The sequence below is a fragment of the Mycothermus thermophilus genome (genome assembly GCF_041956435.1).
Source record: "Mycothermus thermophilus strain CBS 625.91 unplaced genomic scaffold VTJ04scaffold_1, whole genome shotgun sequence".
Taxonomy (NCBI): domain Eukaryota; kingdom Fungi; phylum Ascomycota; class Sordariomycetes; order Sordariales; family Chaetomiaceae; genus Mycothermus; species Mycothermus thermophilus.
This window is the reverse complement of record NW_027191427.1, coordinates 106,384-126,161: the sequence shown is the minus strand read 5'-3', so window position 1 is coordinate 126,161 and position 19,778 is coordinate 106,384. Positions and strand designations below refer to the sequence as shown.

The 19,778-nt window shown below is 57.4% G+C and overlaps 10 protein-coding genes across 10 annotated transcripts; 4 read left to right on the top strand and 6 right to left on the bottom strand.

Annotated features, from left to right (window-relative positions):
• Positions 1–266: 266 nt before the first annotated feature.
• VTJ04DRAFT_45 (uncharacterized protein) lies at positions 267–897 on the top strand (the record flags this gene model as incomplete). The annotated part of the gene is made up of 2 exons (XM_069362514.1): positions 267–629; positions 697–897. The coding sequence occupies 2 exons, from the start codon at positions 267–269 to the stop codon at positions 895–897; spliced, it is 564 nt and encodes a 187-aa protein (XP_069222655.1).
• Positions 898–980: 83 nt separating this feature from the next.
• Positions 981–2,430, top strand: VTJ04DRAFT_44 (uncharacterized protein; the record flags this gene model as incomplete). Its single annotated transcript, XM_069362405.1, has 3 exons — positions 981–1,101; positions 1,174–1,611; positions 1,673–2,430. The coding sequence occupies 3 exons, from the start codon at positions 981–983 to the stop codon at positions 2,428–2,430; spliced, it is 1,317 nt and encodes a 438-aa protein (XP_069222654.1).
• Positions 2,431–2,475: 45 nt separating this feature from the next.
• On the top strand, positions 2,476–2,742 carry VTJ04DRAFT_43 (uncharacterized protein; the record flags this gene model as incomplete). Its single annotated transcript, XM_069362294.1, has 1 exon — positions 2,476–2,742. One exon carries the CDS (start codon positions 2,476–2,478, stop codon positions 2,740–2,742), a length of 267 nt encoding a protein of 88 aa, XP_069222653.1.
• Positions 2,743–2,755: 13 nt separating this feature from the next.
• Positions 2,756–3,953, bottom strand: VTJ04DRAFT_42 (uncharacterized protein; the record flags this gene model as incomplete). The annotated part of the gene is made up of 2 exons (XM_069362183.1): positions 2,756–2,847; positions 3,731–3,953. 2 exons carry the CDS (start codon positions 3,951–3,953, stop codon positions 2,756–2,758), a joined length of 315 nt encoding a protein of 104 aa, XP_069222652.1.
• A 29-nt stretch (positions 3,954–3,982) lies between these two features.
• On the bottom strand, positions 3,983–5,321 carry VTJ04DRAFT_41 (uncharacterized protein; the record flags this gene model as incomplete). Its single annotated transcript, XM_069362072.1, has 3 exons — positions 3,983–4,824; positions 4,893–5,122; positions 5,191–5,321. 3 exons carry the CDS (start codon positions 5,319–5,321, stop codon positions 3,983–3,985), a joined length of 1,203 nt encoding a protein of 400 aa, XP_069222651.1.
• Positions 5,322–7,360: 2,039 nt separating this feature from the next.
• On the top strand, positions 7,361–7,963 carry VTJ04DRAFT_40 (uncharacterized protein; the record flags this gene model as incomplete). The annotated part of the gene is made up of 1 exon (XM_069361961.1): positions 7,361–7,963. One exon carries the CDS (start codon positions 7,361–7,363, stop codon positions 7,961–7,963), a length of 603 nt encoding a protein of 200 aa, XP_069222650.1.
• Positions 7,964–7,967: 4 nt separating this feature from the next.
• On the bottom strand, positions 7,968–13,972 carry VTJ04DRAFT_39 (uncharacterized protein; the record flags this gene model as incomplete). Its single annotated transcript, XM_069361849.1, has 7 exons — positions 7,968–8,949; positions 9,016–10,398; positions 10,455–10,547; positions 11,078–12,271; positions 12,415–13,596; positions 13,693–13,702; positions 13,837–13,972. The coding sequence occupies 7 exons, from the start codon at positions 13,970–13,972 to the stop codon at positions 7,968–7,970; spliced, it is 4,980 nt and encodes a 1,659-aa protein (XP_069222649.1).
• A 188-nt stretch (positions 13,973–14,160) lies between these two features.
• VTJ04DRAFT_38 (uncharacterized protein) lies at positions 14,161–15,404 on the bottom strand (the record flags this gene model as incomplete). The annotated part of the gene is made up of 5 exons (XM_069361739.1): positions 14,161–14,319; positions 14,375–14,475; positions 14,531–14,689; positions 14,957–14,998; positions 15,314–15,404. 5 exons carry the CDS (start codon positions 15,402–15,404, stop codon positions 14,161–14,163), a joined length of 552 nt encoding a protein of 183 aa, XP_069222648.1.
• Positions 15,405–16,352: 948 nt separating this feature from the next.
• Positions 16,353–17,669, bottom strand: VTJ04DRAFT_37 (uncharacterized protein; the record flags this gene model as incomplete). Its single annotated transcript, XM_069361628.1, has 2 exons — positions 16,353–17,219; positions 17,307–17,669. 2 exons carry the CDS (start codon positions 17,667–17,669, stop codon positions 16,353–16,355), a joined length of 1,230 nt encoding a protein of 409 aa, XP_069222647.1.
• Positions 17,670–17,753: 84 nt separating this feature from the next.
• On the bottom strand, positions 17,754–18,074 carry VTJ04DRAFT_36 (uncharacterized protein; the record flags this gene model as incomplete). Its single annotated transcript, XM_069361517.1, has 2 exons — positions 17,754–18,001; positions 18,062–18,074. 2 exons carry the CDS (start codon positions 18,072–18,074, stop codon positions 17,754–17,756), a joined length of 261 nt encoding a protein of 86 aa, XP_069222646.1.
• Positions 18,075–19,778: the final 1,704 nt, after the last annotated feature.

Genomic DNA, 19,778 nt, shown 5'->3' with positions numbered 1-19,778 from the left:
TTAGGGAGTATAGTTACTGTGTACAGTGGACAAGAAAGGAAGAAGGCCGCTCCTGCAACAGAAAAGACGCAATGCCGCCGTTTCCGTGACGTGCCCATGGTGAAAAGCCACTAGACTGTCCAATTTGGGAAAGCACCTTGTCAAATCTACCCACTAGCCGAGCAGCTCCCTTTGCTCTCCTCTGCAGGTGCGAAATTGCGACCTTGCATTTTTAGCGCGACGGCATGAGTACGTACCGTCACGACCACCCTGGGACGCCCTGGGGGATGGCCCGGAGCCGTGGGATTCCCGTGTTGCTTGACGATTTCTCCCCTTTTCTCCTCTCTTCGCTCTCTCTTTGGGGAATTTCTGCCTTCCATCTGCTGGTGTCGTTCGCTCTTGGGCCGAGGAAAGAAGTCCACTTCTCACCTCACCTCTTGTCTGCGCGACCCGTCCTCTCGTTTTTCACACCTCACTCGCTTGATCTTCATCCCGTCAGCCCACCTTCGTCCCTTCGTTTTCCTCACCCCTTACTCCCTATCCGATTTACCTACTTCAACGCCGCTGTCTTCCTCGTCGGTGTTGAAACAGACAATTCCCGGGGAAAACAAACGGTCGTTATTCACTCGCTCACATCCCAACCCTCACTCGTTTTATTAATTATCTTGTGTTTCTTGTCCATCGCTTGACCCGGCGCTCACGTCAACTCCACCCGAGACACACACACGCCTTGTGCCACGCTTCGCCGGCTCACACCATCGTCCCATCGTTCCCGGCACCGCGAACCCGATCGCATCGCTGTTCCGTCCCGACTTAGGCCGACGGCATTCCTGGCGGTCCCGCGACCCGGTCGCTGCCGCATTCCAGTTCCCACCTTCGAGAAGCCGCAACCGGAAGCTTGTCCGAACCGCTGTCTAAGTCGGTCGCGAGCTTATTTGTTGCTGATTCTCGCGACTCAACCCTTCACCAACCTCCATTCCTCCCATTAAACCAAACTCACTATGGTCCGCTCACTCCTCCCGCTCGGCGCCGCCCTGCTCGGCGCCAGCGCCGTCCTCGCCCAAGATCCGCCAACATGCTCCCTCGACAAGAAGTGCCCCAAGGAGGCTCCGTGCTGTTCGCGTAAGTACACGTCTCGAGAGAAGCACCCGTGTGCCTAGCCTCGTCCCTTGCATTCTAACGGAAGCCTTGCAGAGTACGGCCAGTGTGGTGTCGGCGCCTTCTGTCTTGGTGGTTGTGATCCGCGCATGTCGTACTCGCTCGACTCGTGCCTCCCGGCGCCTGTGTGCAAGGATCAGGTCTACAAGATGAACTCGCTCGACCGCTACAAGGACATCAGCGAGTATCTCGGTGACCCAGACACGGCCGACTGGGTTGGCCAGGGCGAGCCCTTGTTGTACAACGGCAATGTGCTGCTCACCATGCCTCCCAAGTCGGTCGGTACCGTCCTTGCCACGACCCGCTACATGTGGTACGGCAATGTCAAGGCCAAGGTCAAGTCGTCTCGCGGCCCTGGTGTCGTTACCGCTTTTATCCTCTTCAGCGACGTCAAGGACGAGATCGACTACGAGTGGGTCGGTGTCGATCTGAACTCGGTCCAGACCAACTACTACTTCCAGGGCATCACGGACTGTAAGTTCTCTGGGTTGTGGCTTGTCGTCGTGGGGGGACCGCGAAGCTAACCGGACGTCAGACGGAAACTCGGGCAACATTTCGGTCACCGACACATATAACGAGTTCCACGAGTACGAGATCCAATGGACTCCGGACGAGATTCGCTGGCTTGTCGACGGCAAGGTCGGCCGTGTCAAGAAAAAGTCGGAGACGTGGAACGCGACGGCCAACCAGTGGAACTTCCCTCAAACGCCCTCGCGCGTCCAAATCTCCATCTGGCCCGGTGGTCTTGAGACCAATGCCGAGGGCACCATCAACTGGGCCGGTGGCAAGATCGACTGGAACCACGAGGAGATCAAGAACTACGGCTACTACTTTGCTACCTTTGGCGAGATTTCGGTCGAGTGCTGGAAGACGGACACCCCGCCGGGCACCAACAAGGGCAAGACATACTGGTACACCGACATCGCGGCCACCAACGACACCGTGGTTGATGGCAACAAGTCGAGCGTCATCAAGAGTCTCCTGGCTACCGGTCTCGACCCCGACAAGGGCACCCCCACCAAGAACGACCCGGCCGAGTCCTCGTCCGTCCACATCATCCCCGGCGGCAGCGTCCTCACCCCCGGCAACATTCCTGGCACCGACTCGTCCTCCTCGTCCGGCTCGACGCGTAACGGTCCCGCTCCCGCATGCGCCACCAGCGGTTTCTCTCAGTCCTGCTCCGGCGACGATGACAACTCGGCCACCAACAACGGTCCTCGCGGCGCCGAGAGGACACTGGGCGCCAGCGCATTTGCCGTCGTGGTGGGCTTCGCGGCACTGCTGCTGCTGTGATTTGTCCACCTAGGTCTGTCACCAAGCACATACGGAAACGCATGCATGCATATATACGACTGGCCATCTACACCACATAATGATTTCCGGGTTTTCTTTCTCTGTTTTTATCTTGGCTTGGTTCGGCGTTGCATGTTTTGGGAGCTGCATTTCAGTCTATCCGTCGGTACCTTTTTAAACCTACATAATTGGTTCCGTTGTTGTCAGGCAGATGGATGGGTTGGTACGGGCTATTGGCGAGCTGGGGAAATGGGGAAGGGAAAGAACATAGGAGGTATTGAAGGAGCTGTGGGAGATAAATGGCGGCCATGAGGTTCATGGTCAGTCAGTCAGTCAGTGGTGGTGGTTGATCCGGGCGGTGGCTTATCCGTAATGTCTGTTTTGCGGAAGGGGGTTGTTTTTTTTTATTAAAACTTTCTTGTATTTAGTTTTGATACCATTTCAACATATATCCACTGCCTTGATCTTTCCTGATGAATTGTGTTAGTTTTTGATGATCAGTGAGTGGCCTGTGGTTGTGTGTGGGTGTGTCAGTTGACAGTGATGTCATCCATCCCATCCATCCACCGTGCTTGATCTTGCTTGGGCTTCGTCCCGTTTCATAAGAACGCGAAATCGCGGAGGTATTGTGAAGGAGACAGCCCCCAACATCCTCGAGTATGGGAAGGAGGGAGAGAATATCTATGTGGAAAGGCGAGTTCAGAAATGGCGTGTGCATGATGATGTATTGGGTATCATTATGGTATCAAGAACGATTCTAGAGAGAGCCAACACGATATGGGGAATGCTGAGCACAAGACATATGAGGAAAAACGGAAGGTCCCCCTCCCTGGGTATAGTGATCATAACGTGAAAAAGGAACTGTACCGTATATAACAAATTGACATTTGACCACCACCACAGCAAGAAATCTGGAACTCAACGGGAGGGAAAAATGGAGGATGTATGCAGAAAGGGAAACGAGGTTGATGACAGACAGATGCAGGATGGGGTATACGCAGGTACTCATAACATAAAGCCAGCCACCAACAAGACAAAAGGAGGAGGATAAGGAGGAGGATGTTAGACGTGGGTAGGTAAGGTAGGTAGGTAGGTAGGTAAGGTGGGTAGGTCTATGATAGATATGACCGCCACAAAAGCCTCGGTGGCATGGTGATGGGTGCGAGATATGAATATCCCGAGACTTGGAAGGGTGGAAGGGGAGGGCAGCGAGAAAAGAAAGATACAGGACACAACTCTCGCTGCTGTAAGAGACGGAAACAGAAACAGAGATAGAGTGCGAGACCCAAAGAAAGGGTACGCCCGCCAGGCATGGCTGCGTCCTTGCCGTTGCCACGACCGTTGGTGGCCGGGCGGACAGACGAGGTTTGTTCCAACCACCCCTTCCCGTTTCCCGTTGCCTCGATGATGAGGATGAGGCAGAGGAGATGGTATGGAACGGGAGGTAAGCATGTCCGCCGCCGTAAACGACACGGACAAAAAGAGCCAGAAAGTCTTTGAGATAAGAAGAGGATGATGAACATCGGCCAGGGGAGGAGGCCGATGTTGATTGTCATTGCCCGCTCCTCCTTCTCCTCTCTGCCATATTCCCCGCCCCAATGAAATCGCCAAATTGCTGCTGGTGTTGCTGGTACTGTTGCTGCTGGGGGTTCATGGGAGCGGCGTTGTTGTTGTTGGTCGTCATGCCTGAAGAAAAGAAATGTTGGAGCATGTCTCCGTTGCCCGTCGGGCCGCCGGCTGGGAACGGAAAGGTTGGGGTCGGAAGACCGAGGTTGAAAAGAGTAGATGCCCACACGGCGGCCTGGCTGTTGGAGGCGAGGCGCGACAGGGTCGTGTCTGCCGGGGTGAAGACGGTGGTGGGGTGGACTTGGTAGATGAATGGATTGATGATGGCCTGCGTGGGCGTGTCGATGTTAGGAATCGGTATGCTCCCGCCGGCTTGGTCGATCGACGTCGCGGCGCCCGTGGCTGGGTTCCCTGTTGTTGGGCGAGAGGCAGAAGGTTGTGGGTGTTGGGAATCGAGCGAAGCCCACCCCTGAGAATGGATCGGCCATGGGCCGTTGCCGTGCTGGATGTCTTGGGCGTCCTGGAGAGATTGTTGGTCCGGGACGGCATTAGGCATGGACGTCGACTCGGGCGGGAACGCTCCGGGTTGGTTTTGAGGATCCAGGTACATGCCGCTCGGTGCCGCCCATGGGACGTCGAAGGGTGGATAGGCTCCGTCATTGTTAACGCCGTAAGGATGAAAGGGCTCTTCTGAGATCGTATGTTGTTGCTCAGAATCAGGCATTGGGGCCGGGGGAGACGAAAGGGCACTCGACGAGGTGAAGCTCGTCGACGGACCGGGTGGTTCAGGAGATGGAGTCCGATACGTGATGTTTGGAGGCGTGGTAACTGCCGACTCGATATGTTAGTCAGTCAGTGGGACTTGGGAATCAAGGACGGACAACGAGGGCAGAGACCTTGCTCGTCGGCGTCGCCGTCCTGGGATGCTCGAGAGGCCAAGCCGCTGCGCCTGACAAAGCGACGAAGGTTTGCCGGCTTGCAGGGCATTCCTAGCCGCATGAACACGGTGGCTTTGTTCTCCGTCTTGCGGCGACGCTCAGCAATGCGAACCATGGCGATGGATTCTTCGGTGGTGCAGTTCTTGACAAGTCCCCATTGTTTGATGTACTTTTTGTACATCTTGGGCCTGAAAGAGAATGTCAGAATAGATGACCCAAGAAGACGGGAACAAGGACAGAGAGAGGGGAAACTCACGATGCATCAAAACCGTACTCATCTTTCATAATCTCCCTGACTCTGGGGAGCTGCAAGCGGCGGTCCCAGTAGAGCTCCGTAATCTTTCTCCGGTGTTCCTCGAAGCCGCGGCGCTGTGTCGGATCCGACATGACGGACACGATAGGTCCTAGTCACAACGCACAAGCAGGCGGTACGGTTGTCTAGCAAAGACAGATGTACGGGGAGAGGAAGAACAAGGTCGGCATGTCTGAGGCACCAAGACGAACATCCTGGGATCGATCAGCCGGTGGCCTTCCGTCTTATATTGGAGGCTCGGGGTGATGCGGGCAGCCATCGGTTTGGATGTTGGTCGAGGTCATCCTGATAACCCCTGCCTAGTTTATGGTGGCATGTCCTCGACATCGCCCTCCAGATCCCCGGCCCGGAGGGGGGGGGGGGGGGGAGGAAACGGCAGTCATCTCAGAGATTCAGCCTCAACCGCCGCCCAACCACCAATCGGGACGATGCCATTTCAGATTCCGGTAGGGTGCGAGGCCCGGGGTTGGATTCTGTCCAGTGGTGGAACACGGAAAGATATCCGGCAGTCGAGGAGGCATTTGGGGGCGGACAAGGCGGCCGAGTATGTGAGGCATTCAGGGGTTGGAGGCGGAGGCTCAGGGCAACCGTTGGCCGGATGCCTTGATGATTTGGCGCTCACCGCCGAACTGGGAGTTTGGAAAGGTGAGCCAGATGAGGTGGCACAGCATCAAAAGGGCTGGCGGGGAAATGATCCGGGTGTTGATATTCGCGGGTTGGCGGAGAGAAGAAGTATGGGCGGTTGGTGGACTTGGACTCACGGCACGTGTCGGCCAACCCGGGCGTTTGGGCGTGATTGGGAGAGAAGAGGGCCGCTTGGTAAGGACAACAAGAGGATGATGGAAGTCGATCGGCAGGCTTCGGCTCAGGGGCAGTGACCCTTCTCAACAACAAGCAAGAAATGACGTAGTTGGGGAAGAATTATGGTGCGGCTGGGCGGTATGGGGCAAGACCCGATGAGGTGGACTAGACGACGAGCAGCCGGGGGAGAATGCCGGGCACTGCTCCGCTGCAGCACATGCAGAGCGTTTGACGCTTTTCGTCAACCGGGCCACATCGGAAGCAGTCCGGTTGGACCATCTAGGTTCTGACGAGCCGACACGTTTCCAGAATCTCACCGTTAGCATCATGCCAGACAGAATGCGGTGCAAAGAGTCCCCGGTGTCCGGCTCTGACACAGGGCTGGCTGCAAGTAAGCTACCAGGTAGGTTCCCGGAAGAGTATGCCGGGGCGTCTGGCGTGGCTGACCGAGACCGACCTGGGAACAGCTCGGGTGTGGTACACAGGGCAGCAAGGTGGGGAGATGCTTGCATCTGTTTCAGACAGAGACCATTGGGTGAGGCATTTTTACACTTGAATGCATTCCAAGGTTCGTGGGAAGATTGGAAAATTCGACTTGACATGGGCCTTGCAGGTTGGGGAATGGGGTTTGTTTGTTTTGCCATGTTTTGTCACTGACGGGACGGGAGCTTGAGCTTCTACTGAGGGGAAACCTGGAAAGGCTTGTGTGGAGACGGGAATGAGACCCGGGACATGCTCCTGCCTCCGGATCCCTTCCCCGGCCGCAGCCTCGGCGATGGAGACAGGGAAGGCACAAAGAAAGCTTCTTCCATGAGCTGTTGCAGGTCGCTGCGATGGAACAGATGGAAGGAACATCCCGTCTCTCCGTGGGGCGATCGGCTTGCCAAAGTCGGACAACCCTTACCCGGAACTCGGAACCGGAACAGTGGATCTTCTGTCGGCCCCACTTCCCGACAGGGCTGCCGTCCTTGTCCACCGCTATCCGTCATGGTCAGAAAATCCCATCTTCGCCGGACACACGATTATACACGGAGACGCGGAAGCTTGATTCGAACACCAAAGAACCAACACGCGAACCCGTGCCCGACCCCGTGCCCCATCCCGTGCCCGAGTCAGCATCACTTGTCCTGCAACAGCCTCGTCCCACCCAAGCCACCCGCCGCCACATTTCATCCGTTTCCCCCCACACGCTGCTCAGCCTCCGCCCGACACCACGACACCGGATCTTTTTGTCGCGTCGCGTTCCGAATCCGATACACCCACTCAAACAACAGGCTCCGATCCGCATCCCGTGGATTCCCGACCCCGCAACATGTCCCAAAAAATCACCGCCAAAAACCTCCAATTCAACCGCACCCTCCCGCCCTTCCTCGCCCGCCTGCGCGGCGAGGCCGACGCCGACCGGGGCGACGGGCCCGACCCCATCCTTGCCGCGCGCCGCCGGCCGACAAAGCCTCGTTCGGCGAGCGAGGAGGCCGAGGACGCGCCGGTTGTGGTGGACGAACAGGGAAACGTTGTGGAGGGCGACGCGGTCGAGGTTCACAAGGATGGGAGCGTGACGGTGAAGCCGGAGGAGTGCACTAAGACGGAGGAGGGGAAGGAGGAGGAGGGGAAAGATGCCGATGGGAAGGCTACTGCTTCGACGGCGCCGGCGGAGAATCTGGCGAGTGTTGGTGGACTGCGGAAGAAGAGGAAGATCGCTCGGGTTGTGGGGGCTGCGGAGGAGAATGATGGAGGTGATGGCGGCGACAAGGACGCGGATGGCGACCGGAAGGCATCTGGAAAGTCCGCCTCGGCGGGGTCCGAGACAGCATCGAGCGGCATCACAAACGGGACCGGCAGTTCGGCAACGGCAAAAGACAAACCGAAGAAGAAGGCCAAGAAGATCAAGCTCAGTTTCGACGACGATACCTGATATCTTACTTGGAATCCGCGTTCCTTTGCTGCGGGTGGCTGTCTTCATCTGTCTCTAGAAGCACTCCTGCTATCTCCTCCCAAGGGCCAGGTTCGTCAACCTTGAAACTGGCCTTTTCTTCAGACAAAACTCGCCACAACTCAGCATTCCAATGCATTGCTGCCCAGTCCAGCAAGGTCCGGCCTTTATACAAAACCGTCGCATCCGCTCCCTTCTTGATCAGAATCTCTACCACCCTTGGCGAATCCCTTGTGACCTGCCCTATGTCTATGGACTTGCAACGCCCGGGATAACCCGGCATGGCCAACCAAATAGGGGTCAACCGCAAGTTGTCACGAACCACGGCCGAGGCATTGGGGTCAGCCCCCATATCTAACAGAGTCTCAACGGTGCCCACGCGGAGGTTGAGAGCAGCGAGGTGAAGGGGCGTGACTGGCCGCTCAGAGGAGCTCCACACATTGGGATCAGCTCCGTTCTCGAGCAGGAGTCTGACCAGTCTTATCCTGCCATCCATCGCGGCAATGTGCAGGGCGGCGAGGCCCTGGAATTGCTGGCCGTTGGACCGTGTTGTTTTGGCATCGCAAACATGCGGGTCAGCTTCGTTCTCGACGAGAATCTGTGTCATGCCTTCGTGGCCACTCTCGACAGCAAAATGCAGCGGCGTTTCCTGATATTTCGTCTGAACATTCACGTGGGTTCCTCTTTGGATCAGCATTCTCGCGACACCCTCGCGGGCATGCCTGGCGGCAAGGTGCAGAGGGGTTTTCCCGGTTTTCGTGCGAGCCTCGACGTCGGCTCCGTTCTTGACGAGCATCGCGGTGATGTTCTCGAATCCCTCAAGCGCTGCAAGGTGGAGAGGAGTGCGTCTGGTCCCGTCTTCGTCCCGAGCGTTCGGATCCGCCCCGTTGCTCAGAAGCAGCTTCACCATCTTGGCATTGCGGCTGGTGACAGCGTAGTGTAAAGGGGTAAGATTGTCGCCATATTGCCTTCGCAAAGCTGGGTCAGCTCCATTGGTACTGAACAGTGTCAGACAAGCAAACAAGCAGCCATACCTTGGCCAGTTGTCGGTCGCTGCTGTTTCCTGTCGGGATCCGGCATGCACCAGACCTTTGAGAGGAAACTGCAGTCTTTCGCGCTGCATCGAATCCGGAATGCGATCACCTAGAATCAGCCTCGCATAGTTCAATGGGATACGGGCGTGGATATCGGCTCCTTTCTGGATCAAAATACGCGCGATTTCGACCCGGCCGTTGAGAACGGCCCAATGTAGAGGAGGACACCCCTGTGTCGCACCGCCGAGATTGTGGATATCAGCCCCGTTCTCAACCAGAAGCCGAGCAATGCCGGCGTATCCATCTTTGATGGCAGTGTATAGAGGTGTGTACTGCGGCCATGTACAGTCGGCACTCTCCGGAGGGCGCGAGAGATGGCGGCGTCCCAAGCCCCAGGCCCGTAGAGCAGATAATCTTCTTGTTGCGTCACTGCCCCCTCTCCAGCCGTGCCATATGTTGAAGATGGTTGGATCCGCGCCGTTTTCCAAGAGAGCGGCAACAACCTTGGTATGTCGGTGCTCCACGGCTACATGGAGAGCCGTGGTTTCGATTTCAACCATGTCCCAGTCCGCGTCCGCGTCCGTGTCCGCGTCCCGGGGCTTGACCATGACCCGGGCGTTGACGTTGGCCCCTCTCTCCGCCAACAGTCGGACAACCTCTTCGTGGCCTTGTGCGGCGGCGGCGTACAGCGGCGTGTAGTAAAACCGATCAGCCGGCTTTTGCGCGTCGACCAAGGCTCCGAGTTCAACCAGCGCCTGAACCACCCCTTTTTGGCCCCGCCTGGCAGCGATGTGCAAGGGCGTCTCGCTGACGGTCATAGTCTTGAAGTATGGATCGTCGCGGTGCCACGTGGAGGCCCAGGCGTTGGCATCGGCTCCCCTCTTAATCAAGAGCTGGGCGATGTTTTCATGTCCACGCCTTGTCGCCAGGTGAAGAGGGGTATCTCCGTCGTCAGACACTGGTGGCTGTGAGGCTCCTTTGTTGAGGAGCAGTCGAACTGCTTGTTCATGCCCACCCTCAATGGCCAAATGCAATGGTTTTTCGGACGGAATCCAGGAACGCCCGCGTTGTTCCTCAACGGCTTTCGTAGACGTGACAAGGTGAGAGAGGATGCCCTCTATATCTCCATTCGCTGCCGCAACGTGGATGCCCCCTCCATGCCGCGTTTCGGTATGGCTATTGCGATCGCTGATGAGTTCGTAGCAGTAGGGACATCTCTCTCGCCCTGGAGCTTGAGGTAGTTCGGGATGCTTCCGTGCGGAGTGCCTGATGAGGTCTATCCTGCTTGCGAAAGAGTTGGTGCATCCGGCGGATTTGCACTGGAACCTGCCGTCGATTGCGTCGACGGAGCTGGGGACACTAAAGATGGGAGTTGTGAAGAGTCTGGAGGTTATTGTCATGATGTTGTCTGGTACGACGGCGCGATACCATAGAAAGACTTTTTCCTATTATTAACAGGACTTTGCATCGCGAGGTTGCCCCAAGTGTAGAAGTGTTGCTGGTGGCTCGACTCAGCCTCATCCTTGGCGATGCTGCTGAGAAAAGACATACTTTCAGCCAAGGCAGACAGACATCCCCCCAAGACCAACCCTCCCAGAACTAGGAGCCTCCCTCCTCCTGGCCAGCCGGAAAGGTCCTCTAAGCATTCGCTCCTAGCCAAGCACGCAAACCTACCTAACGCACAGATTAACTACATGGGTCTCTCTCAACCAGCCGGAAAGCCACCCCCTTCTCTTACAAGAATCCCAAGGCTTTTCGTTTCATAGGTGTAAGTAAGGTATGCCCCGCGCGAACCAGGCCGTCGTAGGCTCACCACCTGGAACGAGGTCGTTGTAAATGTAGCGTTAAGTACAACAACTCTACTGTATTATTCACCTGGACCAGAAATATATGTACCTATCCATAGGTACGCCTAAGAAACCTTTCGCCACGTATGTTCATCCGCGATCTATACATCTCCGTGTTTACCTCAACCCCCCAGCCTGCAAAACTCAACCACCATGCCCTCCCCCTAATCCCTCACAGCCAACCCAAAACCCCTATTAACTCTCCCCAACCTTACTATTTCCCAGCTCGCCTCCAAGACGTCATCCTCCCCAACCTCGACTCCCGCCCCTCCTCCAAAGCCCTGCACACCTCCTCCGACCAATTCCGCCTCGCCCATTCAAACACCGTCCACCCCTTATACAACCCCGTCATATCCGCTCCGTGGTCCACCAACCTCCTCACCACGGCGGCGGCGGCGGCGGCAGCAGCAGGCGAGCCTCTTCCTCTTCCTCTTCCTCTTCCTCTTCCTCCTCCTTGCACCCGATCTCGGGACGACGACGACGAGGATGATGACGACGAGGATGATGACGACGAGGATGATGACGACGAGGATGATGACGACGAGGACGACGACGCCGTGGTAATCATATACTCCTCACAACCCCACCCCTCCTCCGCGCCGGGCATAGCGGCGAGCCAGAGCGGTGTTACTACGCTGTAATCGCCCAGCTCGAGGGGGTCGTTGGGGTCGGCGCCCATTCCGAGCAGGAGGATGACAGCGTCGATGCGGCCGTTCAGCACGGCAAGGTGAAGCGGGCTGACTGACGGCCGGCCGGAAGCCGTGCCGCCGCTGGTGCGGACGTTGATATCCGCTCCATACTCGAGCAGAGTTTTGATCACGTCGCTATGGCCGTGCATGGCGGCGACGTGCAACGCGGTAAACCCCGGTGGTGGCGGGGTGACGCCGTCTAACAGCCACGAGACCACCACCCCTATCAGTTCGGCAGGGGCAGGAGCGGCAGGGCCGGGGACGTTGGGAGGATCATTGTCGCGAGCGTGCACGTCGGCGCCGTGCTCGAGGAGCACCCTCGCAACGCCTGCGTGGCCGTGTGCGGCGGCGATGTGTAGCGGGGTGTGTTGCCCCTGCGCCGAACCTACTCCTACTGCCACCCCTACCCGAGCATCTGGGTCGGCGCCGCCTTCGAGGAGGAGGAGCTTGGTCATAGCCTCGTCGCCGTTCTTGACGGCGAGGTGGAGGGGGGTTTCGCCGCTGCTATGGGACCGGGCGTTTGGATCGGCGCCGCGGTGGATGAGGATCCGGGCGGCGGGTTGGAAGCCGCCTGCGACGGCGAGGTGGAGAGGGGTTTCGCACGCGGGTGAGGCGGCGCGGGCGTTGATGTCGGCCCCGCGGTCGAGGAGGAGGGAGATGATGGTGTTGGAGCCTTTGCGGGCGGCGTAGTGTAATGGAGTGTAGGACCGGGCTGGGTGTCTGAAGAAACGCGAGTTAGTCTCATAGATCTCGCTAAGTCATATGCCAAACAGACCGAGGTAGATGGCTTCAGGGAGAGAAAATGTAATACCCGAGCACCCTCGACTGCGTCCCCGGGCAGTTGAGACATCAACACCACGTACCGCTTACGTCCTGCCTCCTTGACAGGATTCACTTCCGCCGCGTTCTCCAGCAGCAGTCGCGTCATCGCAACATGCCCACTACGCACCGCCAGGTCCAACGGCGCCCACCCGTCCTCGGTCTCATCATTCACATTCACATCCGCGCCGCGGCTGATCAACACCCTCGCCGTGTCCACAAAATTCCTCCTCACCGCCAGGTGCAGCGGCGTCCCGAGCTCTCCCCTAATAGAATTCACCCAGTCCGTCTCCGCCCCATGATCCAGTAGTATCTCAACAATATCCTCCCTCCCGCGCTTCGCCGCCTCATGCAACCCCGTGGTCTCCATCCCCCCGGCAAACCTCGCGCGCACATTCACCCCTGCCCCGCGCTCCACCAGCACCCTCACCACCCCAATATGCCCCTTCACCACGGCGGCAAACAGCGGCGGATAGTACGACCGATCGCTCGTCTTGCGGGCATTGACCGACGCGCCAGCCTCGTCGATCAAGATCCTCGCCGCCCCTTCCCGGCCTGCCCGCGCCGCCGCGTGGAGGGGCGTTTCGCTGGTGAAGGGGGAGTAGAAGTCCGCGTCGTGCTCGTACTCCCTGCATGCCCAGCGGTGGGGGCTGGCGCCGCGGGCGAGTAACAATCTCAGGATGCGTTCGTGGCCGCGCTCGGCGGCGAGGTGGAGCGGGGAGTAGCAGGACTGATAGGAATGATGCCCGACGTCGTCGTTCTCGTTGCGGGGGTTGTTGTTGGCGAGGTCGGCGACGGCGCCTTTGTGGAGGAGCAACCGCACCGCGTGTTCCTGTCCACGACGGATGGCGACGTGGAGCGGGGTTTCGTCGGGGAGGATTCGAAGGCCCGTGGGTGCGCGGTTGGAAGTCTTCCATGGTTCGCGGACGGGGTCGGCGAAAATCAGAAGGTGAGAGAGGATGGCCTCAATGTCCCCGTTGGCTGCGGCGGTGTGTATCCCGCCTTTGTGCCGCGTCCACATGTGGATGTTTTCCTCGTCGACGTCGAAGATCTCGTAGCAGTAGCGGCATCTCCGTTGGAGGTCGGTTGCGGCGTTGTGGTACGTCCCTGAGTGCCGGAGGAGATCGATCTTGGTTTTGAAGGACGCCTTACATTGGGCAGATGGACACCGGAACCTCCCATCGACGGAGGAGTCGGCGGGGCTGGTGCCAAGGGGGATAGATGTCCTGGAGATGTTGGTTATCGTCATTATATTATTGCTCTTAATGTGTCACCTGAATCAGCTGCTAACACTTTCCAAGCCATATAGACTTGATACACACTCTGTTTTATCTAGAAGACATCGTTAGCAGCTCAGCTGTTATCGGCACTTCCAGTCTCAAGCTCCAAGATGCTCATTGGTGGTCTCCTCCAGCCAGGACGCAATGATGTGCTTGGCTGAGCAGAATGAGGGGCTGAATGCGGACACCGAAAGGCTAACGCCACGAGGACGCGAGGCTCCGAGTTAGCGACATTGCGTCTCTTCCTCAAAAGGAGAGCAGAACGTTGGAAGACCAGAGGGTAGCGGTGCTGTATAGCAGCACCGCAGCGCAACATGCCCATGGCTTGGTCTGCCGGGGTCACATATTAGCACAAAAGACGCACAGAGGAGGACCTGAGGCATGGAACCGCGTCTATACAACCCCCCCGGGATCACTCGGCTTTCTCCTCTGCCGGTATTCTACAAACCCAACTATTCCTCAAGTGTAGCCGCCCAACCACTCTTTTCTAGCCCCTTTGCCGAAACCATTTTACCAGTACTCGGGCTTGACATAGTCGACCCAAGTCTTGGGCTCCTGCCAGCCGTGGTGGTCGTGGTGGCCGTGGTGGTCGTCCTGGGGACCGACGTAGTCCATCTTGTAGACGCTGCCGCACTCGGGGCACCGCTCCACGGGGCGGTCGCGGGACATCTACGCAAGCAAGCCGTCAGCAGCGAGCCTTTACGCAAAGATGCCAGTTACTTACCCGCAGCCAGATGACGTTGTGCGAATCGGCCGGGACGCCAGTGCAGCCGGCATACTGCTCCTCGCCGGCCGAGCGGACCATGACGGGGTTGTCGAGGGTGCCTGTCACCTTATCAATATTTTAATCGATCATATGGTGTATGTGAGGATGGCATACCGAGGCGTGAGGCATCCAGGGGGCGCATGTCGAAGATGTCGACGCCCTCCATCTTGCCGAGGATCTCGAGACGCTCAAGACCGGTGGCCTGCTCGACATCGGTCGGAACGGTGCCGGGCTTAGCGCCGGGGCCGAGAAGGTCCTCCTCCGTCTTGACCTCTGTAGGAGAGCAACAGGTCAGCATGTCTGCGTCGGGCTGCCGGGACTCGTCTGCTCAATGCCGGGGTTTGTTCGTCCATCCATTGCTTGTCCAAGCCATCCGTCCTTCCAGCCATTGGCCCTCCTCTTCCATCGCTGAAGCTCCCAATTGCCAGCCAAGTTGATGCGGAACCTCCTCGGCATCACCTCCTCCACTTCCCACTCCTCCACAGACCATCGAGCCATGACGCAGACTTGAGATAAGAGATTGTTGATGATGATGCATACCCTTCAGAGTCTTGATCTTGGGCTGGTCGGGAACGGCATCGCCTGCACCCACCAAAAACACATCTCGTCAGCATTTTTGTCATCCCAAAGCTGCATTGCTCATCAATGCAGCCAGCTGTAGCAGAGGGATAATAATTGGCGAAAGTGTCGCAAAGTACGGTTGGAAGAGGGGGAGGGGAACGGGGTGGACGAGGTCGAGTATAGCATAGCCAGCTTTGTCGACGTCACAGGTCATTGCAAGCCAGGCCAACTAGCAGCACCAGTACCAGGACCCCGGGATATTCCCGCTCTCCCCTCCCTCCTCCTCCTCCTCCTCCTCCTCCCCCCCGCGGGCGTGGACATGGTCGAAAAACTTACGGCGCACGACGGTGGTGGCAATGGAGCGGCGGAGGACCGGGGCGACGGCGGCGCGGCGGGCGACGGCCACGGCGGTGCGAGTGACGAACATTGTGGCTGTTTTGTTCGCGGGTGGTTTGTCGTCGTCGGGTTCGGAAGTGATTGTGAAGTTGGAGAGGGAAGAGCGGGTTCGGCTGCTCGTTGGCTCTTTTCGCTCGAAATGGGCTGATCCAATCCGAGACGCCCCGTTGGTCCCGTTTGGAGCTGTTGCAACCCACTTTTCTGTTTCCCCGAGGAATCAAGCTTGGAGAGGTGCTTGCCATTTGTGGTTAGCGTGCATGTGATTTAGCACGTGATATCCCATGTCGTCACCAAGAACAAGATGGATGTAGCACCTTTGTGCACTCTCAAACGTGAAAATTTGTTCGCATTGAACTCTTGAATCGATGCGGATATTATTTCCTTCCAGTATCTAATTGTGCGTTTCTCGCTGACAGGTTAACTCATTACTTCGAAAGCTAACATAGCAGTAACTTTCCTCTGTTTCTTCTGACGTCACTCATTTCGTCCAGTTCCTCTTCGTGGACATTAAGCTACTTGCTTGTTTACATCGATTTGCTCTTGATACCATTTCTGTCTGCCAACGATTTGCGCCTACAAGGAACCAATTGGATGACTATCCTCTTACTCATCAGTACCAAGTATGCTAGCCAGATAGGTGCTCGGACCGAAACAAGACAGAGCTGGAGCTGAAACTGACTGTTGACAATGAATAAGCACATGCTCCGAAAGCCATAGTTCGTCAACAAGGGAGTGCTGACCAGAGTCGAGCACCTTACAGCTCCATGGCCCTCATGTCTACATCTGCTTGCGTCTCATGCTTGAGTTTTGACTACCACTCAATTGTTGACGTATCCCAAGGTGAACCGACGGACTGAGAAAGTACTAGACATTGATTGAAGTTGCCAATCCTCTAACACCTTCACCACATCTAACATTAGGTAGTCTATAATTCTCCCAGGATTACCCCCCTCCTCTCCTCAGAACTTACCCCCCCCTCTCACAACCTCGCCCCCTCCTCCCTCTTCTCCCACCCCTGGATCAACCCATCCTGATACTCCGTCGCCACATGCACTCCCCTGGGACTCCAAATCTTGCTCTCCACGATGCCCCTTCCCGCCCCGACGCGCGGGAACCGCATCTCCTGGATCCACCACCCGTCCTCCTCGCGCATGACGGCCTGTTCGGCATTGACGTGCACCACAAACGTGTAGCTCAGCGTCGCCGCGCGGCCCAGCGAGTACCCGAACCCGACGTGGTTTCCCGCCACCAGCAGCCCGTTGCGATCCGCCACGTACGCGTGCGCCGCTATGTGCGCGTTGGCATCCCACTCCTCCTTTTCTTCTCCTTCCGCCTCAGCTTCCTTCCCGGCTTGCGGCTGCTGCTGCCGGAGCTTGTACAGCAACAACTCCACCCTCTCCCACACCGGCCTCCCCTGATTATACCCGCTCATATCCACCTTCCGCATCTCCGCCACAGGGAACCTTCCCTCCCGATCCGCGCCCATCATCTCCACCACCGCCGTGATATCCACGGGCGGCGCGGGCGGCCAGTCCTCGGGCCGTGCCCTCGAAGCAAGAATCTCCGCGAACCGCTCCTGCGGCGGCGGCTCCTGCGCCGAGACCCCGCAGCTGTCGGGCTCGCCGCGCTTGAAGGAGCAGACGGCGACGAAGGACGGCGGGGAGAGCGGCAGCGCAGCGTCGGCGGCCGCCGGGAAGTGGTCGCCCGCCGGGTTGGTGCTGGGTTCCGAGGGCTGGTGGGCGGTGACGGAGACGGTGCCGAAGGTTTTGGAGGAGGTGAGCGGCGTGGTGAAGTAGAGGAAGGGGCGTGAGGGGATGCCGGGGCGGGTGAAGAAGCCGGTTATGGTCTGGGGGTGGGGTTAGTTAACATGTACAAGACATGTAGAAGTCATGACAAGAAAAAAAAAAATAATAAAAAAAAAATATAAACATACGTGAAGGTACGACCTCTCCTCTTCCTTGACAATCCCCTTCTCCCGTTCCACCTCGCGGTACACCCTTGCCGCAGCGATCGCCGCCTGCGCGTAGACGTGTCCGCCAAACGCGTTGGCGTGCAGCGTGGACATGTCAAAGTCGGAGCCAAAGTCGCACCCGGGACGATATGCCGCGCGCCGGCTGATGAATCGCCGCGTCTCCCCCGACCCGGACAGGGGCAGCTTGACGAGACTCAGCGCCTCCTGCAGCGGTAGCGCCGGTGGGAGTTCCTGTGCCTGTTCCCGTTGCTCATGCTGCTCGTCGGTGCTAGCCGCCGTGGTCTCGCGGCTGGTGGGGACCGGGCCCGGTTCCGACATGGCCATGTTGGAGTGTCTGCTTGGTGGTGGTGGTGGTGGTAACGGTGTCAGGAGATCAGAACCAGTTTCCTCCGAATTCGATTCCTCGGATCAGCCCGGAAGGTGCATGTGCGTCTTGACCTGACCGGACGCAATGAGCCCTTGTCTGGAGACCGAGATGTCGGGTGATGCACTTTGGATATGTGGGCTTGTGATTGCCTTCCTCTCCCGACTTTGAACGCAGTGGCCTAATTCGGCACTTGGGACGAGATGACGCCCTGCAAACCTCGGACAAAATGTGAATGACAATGATCTCTGATGCAGAACGTTGGTGATGTTGCCGGGCTTTAGATTCAGTCCTGTTTGACGATGTCAGCCTTGCACAGTAGAATCAATGTAGTACGATGCCCCGTTCTTACCATGTCCGATCATCAAGTCAGCCAATTCGAGATTCCCTACGGCTTCATAGCACCTGAGTAGTGTATGTAAGGAATACTCAGATTCGATTCCCGGGCCCGGCTCGGATCCCGGCTAAGAGCTCCGGCGAACGATAGCCATCGAGGCTCCGGCCGCCGTTTGAGCCGAGGCCCATTTCCACGTGCTCGGAGCGGGAACTTGGTCGTTGTCCCCTTGTCGGGCTTGGGCTTGCGCCAGGGTCACACCACAAAGAATTGTTTCGATTGAAGGTATGGAAATAGGCATCAAATTTTGTCAAAGACGACAAGATGAACATGTCATGTCTCTTCCGAGCTTGCGTAGCTATGTCTTACTCTGCACGTGGCCCTGTCTGACATGAGTTGACAGCTGCGGTGCTACTGTTGATTGACCAGCCTTCCAGACGTGCGGCGGGTCCACCGAGGCTCAGCCCAAGGATGTAAGGGGGTGATGATTACAACCGTTGTTGACCTTGACGTTCGAGGCCCAACCTCTTTGTCCATAGTCGGGCTGATGAATGAGTGCCATCTCGAAAAGACGAATATGCCAATATGCGGTGCCTTGCAGAGGATGGCATCGAGAAACCAAGTCGAGTCCCCTTGGAATCCAACATGGAACTTTTGTCTGCATGTGGCGTTGTTGGATGTACTTCAGATCAGTGCGAAGGAGGAGAGAGGCATTCAACATCACTGGCCCTTCCAGTAGGGCCAACAAGTCTGCAAAGCGAGGTAGACTCAAATCCTACACATCCACGTGCCTCCCCTGGGTTTAGCAGCAGCAACAGCAGCAGCAACAGCAGGAGTCGGGCGTTCTTTGTTTGATGCGCAGCCTTCTGCGCGTGAAGCAGCATAGAGGTGCAGATGCCGCCATCTCATCCGACCTGCCTGCTCACCCCTTCTCAGGGACAAGTGAAGACAACTGGTGTAGAGGAGGCGAAGCCAGTCGTGGATGCATCCCCCCCCCTCTGATCCAGATGAATCAGGCTGGTTGCGGATGCCTTCACAAGGTTTGTTGCAGTAGCGTCAGTTTTGGGGCTGATGCGGCGCGTCTCTTAGCGGCCAAGATGACGGCGAGGAATGCTGGTTTGTGGTGAGGATGGAGAGATGAAGATGGTGGTGGTTTCTGGCTGGCACTGACACTGACCCCCACCTCTTCCAGGCTGATGGTTCGCTGTTATGTCCTGTCTCTCTCTGAGTGAAGCTAAGCTAAATTTCGAGCTGCGAGCTCCCTGAACCATCCCCCTAGTACTACATTGTCATCTTGAGCTGCAGCAGGATGATCTTTATTGCACGACACTAAGGTCGAAACTTGCTCAGCAGAGAAGGAGTGGTTATATCAGGACGACGCCCGAAATACTCGTACAAGACGAAACCCACTAATAGACATGATGGCCTGATGTTGGCTTTGGGCTTGGAGCTCAACCCTGACTATATCCCTGCGACAAACCTATTTGGAGATGATGCCCGAAGGGTGTATGTGCTCCACGAGTCATGCATCCCCCAGACTTGCGTAGAGAATGATGTCGTCGTGTTGTTGTCACATTCGGGAGGATGCGCAACCCCCTTGCAACCAGCAGATGTCGATGGGCGTTGAGGATGGTGAATTCTGTTTCCCCCTCCCTAAGCATCTCAACCCCGGTTTCCCCCCTTTCTCGGATCCAAAGTCACGGAGACGGGTTCGCTTACCCCCACCGATCGGAGC